Source organism: Sinocyclocheilus rhinocerous, unplaced genomic scaffold (genome assembly GCF_001515625.1).
Source record: "Sinocyclocheilus rhinocerous isolate Xijiao unplaced genomic scaffold, SAMN03320098_v1.1 scaffold100, whole genome shotgun sequence".
Taxonomy (NCBI): Eukaryota; Metazoa; Chordata; class Actinopteri; order Cypriniformes; family Cyprinidae; genus Sinocyclocheilus; species Sinocyclocheilus rhinocerous.
The window spans coordinates 1,368,037-1,375,777 of record NW_015624543.1 but is presented as its reverse complement, the minus strand read 5'-3'; the positions used below and the strand labels follow the sequence as shown (position 1 = coordinate 1,375,777).

Below are 7,741 nucleotides of genomic sequence, written 5' to 3'. Positions count from 1 at the left end.
ATGCATTTCTTACAGATTTCTGCTCATTCGAAATCGGATACAGATGAAGTAGCACTGTAAGATTACATTTGTTTGAATGCATTACTGAGAGAGCGATTGCGTGTTATAGTACTTGTTTAAACCATTCTTTCAGTTGAAAATATTCAGTATCTAGAAGGAACAAACAAATTCCTTGAGAACTATAACTTCCCGCTCATGTCCATTGCCTTCATCATAGCCTTCACATTCTTTCTGATTTGAGTGATCCATCTCTAGCTAAATATGTTTAACATGTGAATTCTTGCTAAATATGCAGTTATATGATGGGCCGTTGGCATGAATTGCACTCGTGATGGAACGGTAGTGGAGCGCTCTTGGAGCAAGTGAAAACCACGAAGCTCCGACTTTTAATAAAATCCGCTCCTTGCTCCAGTCAAAATCACACAGCTCCACTCTGCTCCCACTCCGCTCCGCTCACATACTCTGATTGTGAGTAACTGTTACTGTCATGACAGATCTATTTCAGAACCAGGTGCTATCAAAATAATCTGGCTGCGGGCGCGGGCCAAGCCACCTGTTACCGATATGTATATGGCATGTAGTGGAGCTTTTATTTGCTACTGCTGACGTGCTTGACTATTATTTTTAATACACTTAAAAACTGTTTATTTATGCATTTTAGCATTTTATATATATATATATATATATATATAAAATCCATGACTTAATTACAATTACAGAGGGCGCATATTCAAAATAAACAAAGAGGCTAAGTTTTTCCGCTAGAGGGCACGTATTCAAAACAAACAAAGAAACAAAGGCGTAGTTTGATGAGTGTGGAATCATGGGAGTTGTGGTCTTCATCTCCACAGCCGATGCAATCCGACGGGACTCGGGCAGAAATCATGTTCATGGATGAGCTAATGATTTATTAACGTAGTAGAATGAAGTAGGGTGAGGCTGAAAGCCGTCGAAGCGAAACGAAACCGCTGACCGAGCGTGACACACGGCTCGAAAGCAGCGGGGCTTTTATTATGCCACAGTCGAGCGCTTCCGCTGCTTCCGGTCGTGCGTATGTGGGGTAAAGCAGCGCTGTTTTATCATACTAGATACATTTGAAAGTTCTGTTATAATGCTACTCTGTGCGGTCGTCACCGGTCTATTAAAACACACACCATATAGTAAAGCTTCTTTGGTGTTTCCATGTTTTCTACAAAACAAAACCGGAAATTGAGGGGTTATGACGTCATTGGCAGGCGACGCAATGACACTATGGACACGGTCTGTGTCACTAGTTAAAATTGCTTATTTCTCTGGATTTAAACATTCTTCGAAACATTTGGGATAATGTAAGTACACAAGTCAGCAAAATATATAACACTGTTCTAGTGGTTTTTGGATATTTTAATAAAAAAATCGTACATATTGTGCCTTTAATACATTAGTTTGGTAAATGGAAAAACAGCTACTTTTGCTTTTGCATGAACTGAACTAATTTTATGCAGCGCTCTAATTGAAACTATTTGTTTGCCCTTTTTTTATGTCACCTTCTTTTACACCAAAAATCTTTGATAAAGGCGCATGTCATGATGGTTGCAGAGGTAGCATGCAACTAAACACTGCTCATTTCAAGTCATTCCATGTTTATTTAGATTTGGACTTATCCAAAAGAGGTGTAGGCCGAGTGGGCGAGTTGTTTGCTCTGTAATTAGCCCATCTGTTTCCACCAGTTCGACCCATTCAGGCCAATCTGTGGACCTGATGTGAATATGTTAGGCTGATAGACTGAGAAATCATTCGTTCACAGCCAAAGAGCCACTTTTCATCAGAAATACTGTGTTCCACCTCATTTTCACTTTGTTTTAGGACCTCATTGAGAACACAATGAGATCAAAGGAGCCTTCTGAGACTTCATCTGTGTCACTTTTTACTGCTTTACTCGCAATTTGATTGCATGTTTTGTAATATCTCTTATCAATTATTGTTAGATACACTTTTACATCATTATGAACTTTCCAATGCAGAATAAACAAAAACGGTTAACATGTGCACCAGGCTTATTGATGAGGATACAAGTTTACAACAAGGGCTTCCCACAGGAATCTTCCATATTCCATTTGCCGTTCATGAATAATACATGGAGCCCATAGACACTCATTAATCTTACAGTAGTTATTCTCCAATCCCTGCAAAATCATCAGCAGCACGTAAACACAGTCATGCAGAAGCTACTCAGAAACCCAGCCAGGAGTATGAGTTGTGGGCCTCAGTCGTAATTTAGAGTGTTATCTTGTCAGAAAAGTGACTCTTCTCAATTAATTACGACAGCAGAATGGGACAAAAGCAGTCACTGGGAAGTCGCATCCAAGCGTGGGTGACGAAAACCTGCCTTTTTCTGCATCCCTTGTTGATCATGGATCCTGGCGGCTTTCCAGATCCCCACAAATCCTGGTGATCATTGAGATGCCACTGCAGCCCTGCCTTAATTTGTCAGCAGATGCTTGTTTTTTTCTCTGTTTTCCTCTGTAGTGAGATGCATTTCCCTCAGCGTGTCTTCCAATAGCCCAGCTTCCTCATCCTCCTCTGTTGACTGCTCAGGCATATAGACTCCTGGACAGGTGCAGGAAGCAGACAAGACAGATGGCCCAGAAAACTTGAGGAACTTTGTTTTCTCTCTCTCTTGCTCTCTCTCTCTCTCTCTCTCTCTCTCATTCTCTCTCTATCCCTCTTCTTATTTTATTTTTTTAAACGAGTTCCTTGCAAACACTGATGCTTCCAGATGCTCTCATTTGTAGATTAATGTCAGGGGGCTGCAAGGTGAATCTCAATAGACCTTCCTGTGATCGGCATCATGGAAAGCTTTGTTCACCTCTAATGCAAACATAACCAACCCTGAGGATTCGCCAGATCTTTGGGGTCTAAGTTTTGCATGTTCTCCCAGGAATGTCAGCGGTCCATGTGGAGAAATCCGTCTAATCTGACTTTGTTCTGTATTTTTAGGTATTTTTATCTCATTAGTTACATCAAAGTTAGCTGATTGTTTGCGATGTGCATGACCTTTTTGGTGTAAAAACTATCACTTGGTTAATGAGGTTAGGTTGATAGGTTTTTCTCCAGTTAATGGTCCTTATGTTCAGCTTTTACACATGTGACATGAGATTACCTTTCACACATATGACATTAGATCACACTCAGTGACTTTATTTTTGTGTTTAATTTAGTTTGACCTTTTTTTTATCCAGAGCAATGCAGTATACAGATCTCAATACAGTATGAGGTTAAGTGTCTCCCTCGGGGGCATAATGGTTATTTCAGGAGCTCTCCAGCTCAGGTCAGTTATAATTAAAGCATTATTCGGACAGGATTATTTTTTAGAAATTATGTTGTGTTACGGTTAATAACAGAGGTCATTACATAACATACTTATTTAGACAGGATTGGGATCACAGTATATTGGCACCATGTTGATTACTGGATGCAAGAGAGATTTTAGCGTATCATTATCGGTCAATATTGAATATACATCAGCCAATATTGTGCACGCTTATTTTTGCCTAATTTTACTTTTAGATTACCTTTGCCCCCATGTTAAGCTCACATTAATATATTTTCATTTTAGCTTTAGGTTTATTATTTATTTATTATTCATTTATTTTAGTGTTTTTATTTTTTTTAAAAAGTGTGAATTCAGTGCACCTAGAAAACAATATGACCATGTATTTTTAGTTAAATAATTATAACTGTATATCATTTAAAAATATGTTCTTAATCAAAGTTGGAAGAGATTCATGTGGAATAAATTAAAGTATTAATTTATATGATTAGGATGCATTAAGTTGATCAAAAAGGACATTAAAGACATCTATCAAAAAAAATACAGTTTCCAAACAAATAAAAACAGTTTTCAACATTGATAATAATAATAAATGTTTCTTAAGCACCCATTCAACCATATTGGAATGATTTCTTAAGGATCATGTGACACTGAAAACTGGAGTAATGGCTGCTAAACATTCACTTTTGCCATCACAGGAATACATTACATTTGAAAATATATTAAAATAGAAAACAATTTTAAAATAGTAAGTTCATAGTATAATATTTTTTACTGTGTTTTCGATTGAACATTTCAGTCATTTTATTTATCTTAAATCTTAATAAACATATATCAGTGTCATTATGGTCATAACATCTCTTTTGACATATAACATCTTTGCTGTGTGTTTTGTTTGTTTAGGTTATTTTTTAAGAACCAGAGCATCTCCTGTCCAGCGCTCATTCCAGGGCTGCATGCAGCTCATTCAGGTGGACGATCAGCTGGCTGACCTAACCGCAGTGGAGCAGGGAAGGATGGGAGCCTTTGAGAACGTCAGCCTGGACATGTGTGCCATCATTGACAGGTTAGAACCAATCCTTCTTCACTTGCCCTGCCTTTCAACAAACACTGGTTGAGACAGTGATTATCAGGTGCAACAGACTGAGACTGTGGCTTTATCCCCACCGGCGGCATCTGCCCTGGGGGCAGGATCCGTCGTGCTCTACCTGCTCTCCCTGGAGATGACTTCTTCATTCCTCGACTTCAATGGCAAATGAGAAGTTTAATCAGAGAGCAGATGCTGTGCGAGAACAGGATACAGGCTCTTGGTTGTTATCTTTAGAATGATTTGACATACTTTCACTCTCCAAGCGTTTTTTGTTTGTTGCCACATTGTTGTGGATACAACAGAGGCAAATCCTCTTAATCCCATTAATGGAGTTTTATTGATGATATAAAACAAAAGAAACCATATAGGTGGTCATCCGGGCATTTTTGCATCTCATTTGTACTGCTTTTGACATACTATATAGTAGGGAACTTGACAAAAAACTTGAACAGAACTTTAAAACAAAATCTGTATAAAGACTTCAAAATTTAACACATATGAACATAAAACCAACCAAATCCCATTACGATGTGCACAACACAACCAAATGAGCAAAGTAAATGAAACTTGAAAAAAACAAAAAAGCAATGTTTTTGAAAGCACTTCATTTCAAGATAGACATATTGCCTGCCACATTTGTATCTTTAATGTTTTAATGAAATAATGCCTCATCGCCCAGGCAGGAGGATTCCCAAGCAGATGTGAGGGCTAATGTATTCATGCATTGTGCAAGAAAACAGTCATTTGCCGTCAAATTACAGACAATTAAGGGTCAAGCATCTTGTTTTTAATTATGACTTATCAGATTTGTCTTTATAGTAATTTAACATCAACCTGACCCTTCAAATAGTTAAACTGAATCATCTGTTCATTGATGATATAATTCTGTTTTTTGTTGTTGTTTTTTCATTAGCATCATTGCACAGCTGGGGATAGATCTGATGTTGGCTTGGTAATGTTTCATGTATCTTGTTTGATGGTAATTCAGTTCTATTGAGATGAAGGAAGCATATACAGAGACTTCCCTAGGAAAAATGTCCATTACTGCAGTGTCCCATAGTGGGACGTATTCACTACACAGTTAGAAAACAGTCATTTGCCGTCAAATTACAGACAATTAAGGGTCAAGCATCTTGTTTTTAATTATGACTTATCAGATTTGTCTTTATAGTAATTTAACATCAACCTGACCCTTCAAATAGTTAAACTGAATCATCTGTTCATTGATGATATAATTCTGTTTTTTGTTGTTGTTTTTTCATTAGCATCATTGCACAGCTGGGGACAGATCTGATGTTGGCTTGGTAATGTTTCATGTATCTTGTTTGATGGTAATTCAGTTCTATTCAGATGAAGGAAGCATATACAGAGACTTCCCTAGGAAAAATGTCCATTACTGCAGTGTCCCATAGTGGGACGTATTCACTACACAGTTTCGCCACTTTTCCATGCGTACGTTTTAAAACAAAAATGTGTTTCATTCACTAATCGGCCTTGATTTAACCAGGATCTCTGTCGGCTGCACTGAAATTTAATTAAGTGTCATTCCTTTTAGCAGAATCACAACTCCTTTCCATGTAAATTGGTCTCATTATACAGTAGGTTATGCCTTTTGCCACCATTAACACGTCAAACTGCGAAAAGCAGGCAGTGAATAAAAAAAAAAAACTCAAGGACTGGAGTCATATTTTATAAAAGTTAAACTTTTAACTTGGATGCTGTGCTGCGAAATATGCAACAGTCAAACACATCTGTCTAGTGCATGTTTACATAGAAAAACAATGGAAAACAGTGCAGTGCAATTCAAAAAGGTGTTTAGTGTTTAGTGCTTCTTCCTCTGTAACTTAGGGCTTGGAACTTGCCTGCTAGATTTGGAATTGCCTACATGCTCTCATAGCACTTTGTAACTATTTTACAATTGATTAATTTGTATGAATTTATGCGATCTCATTTGAACATTTTTGTAAGAGCTGCTTAAGCCCCACTGATGGTTAGGTTTTGAGGGTGAACCTACTTTTACATTATTACATACTTTTTTCTAAAAATCTTATGTTTCTATATGGATCACATTGTACAAATTCTTACAAAATTATGGTTAGGTTTAAGGGGTAAAGCTTCATGCATATATATAAATACATATTCTGAATGGATAACATTGTACAAATGCGATTCCATATAAATCTCGTTGTACGGATTCATACAAAATTGCTACCTCATAAATTATCAGTGTTTTCTCATGAGTTTGAAATTACCTATTGTGCTTAGAAAATCTCAGGTTAAACGGCACTTGACTTGACATTAACGCCCTCCTACGTTAAGTGCAAAGAATAGCTAGTTAATAAATAACTATTTGCTTTCTTTGTTCGTTTGCTCATTTATACATTTATGTTTGCAGCTCATTTATTTCGCTCCTTACTGATAAAGACCTGCATATGGAGGCATTGTTTATATTCCATTAGATTCCTTACAGCTCAGTTAGAAGCTTAAGCTCCACTTTTAATTGTGTGTAAAGATGCATTGTTCTTTAATGCGTCTCATTAGCCTTACAGCTCAGGGCTGAGTACATTCTCAACATGATTTAAAGACAAGCTCAGTTCATTCTGCATGTCTTTCTGCTATTTTAAATTCATATCCCTCTCACTGACAATATTTCGATAATGTTTCAGATGAACTTCCTGTCTTTACTGCACTGTTTATTTATGTTTTTGAGATTATGGTTTATACTGCAATACAGTTAGTTGTAAGTCCCCAGAGGAAAATCTTTCCCTTTATTAGATCAGGCTAGATGCCGACTCGCACGCTCTCCCTCCCTTCCTTCGCTCCGAACGGAATGAACTGTAATAATAGAGGAGGCAAGAGACTGTTGAACGCTCTCCCTGTATGTTTTTCCGTCAGTGTAATGATGCTTCTCTGGCAAAGCTCCACAGTGGCAGCGCAGTGAGGAGCAAACTCATTATGTGGGATCGGAAGGGGGGCTACCGCTCACCACGCCATTGATTTTATGTTCGTTTTCATCAGGCCAGGTGATGCCCTATCAATCTCCTTTACCAAACGTGTCCCTGTGTTTGACATGTAAATGAATATTCCATGTCCTCCCATCAGGAAGACACTAAAACACATGACCTTGCAGTTAGATACAGCTGAAATCGCATCCTCTCCTTCTACGGGAGAGATTTTTTTCTCTTTTTTCTCACCCCTACAGTATTTCACACACATCAATTTCCCTCACATCAAGCTATTTCACGCATAAACTGTTCTGCTGAACTTCTAGAGGCCTTCTTAGAATGTGACTCATCCTAAATAGCTGTGCAAAACATTTGACGTAATGGTTTCTCAAG

The 7,741-nt window shown here is 37.8% G+C and overlaps 1 protein-coding gene across 1 annotated transcript in view; it reads left to right on the top strand.

Annotated features, from left to right (window-relative positions):
- LOC107741949 (contactin-associated protein-like 2) overlaps positions 1–7,741 on the top strand; it is a 204,760-nt gene that overhangs the window by 37,619 nt on the left and 159,400 nt on the right. Inside the window, exon 7 of the mRNA XM_016554763.1 lies at positions 4,217–4,379. Coding sequence (XP_016410249.1) covers positions 4,217–4,379 — 163 coding nt within the window. The remainder of the gene's footprint in view (positions 1–4,216; positions 4,380–7,741) is intronic.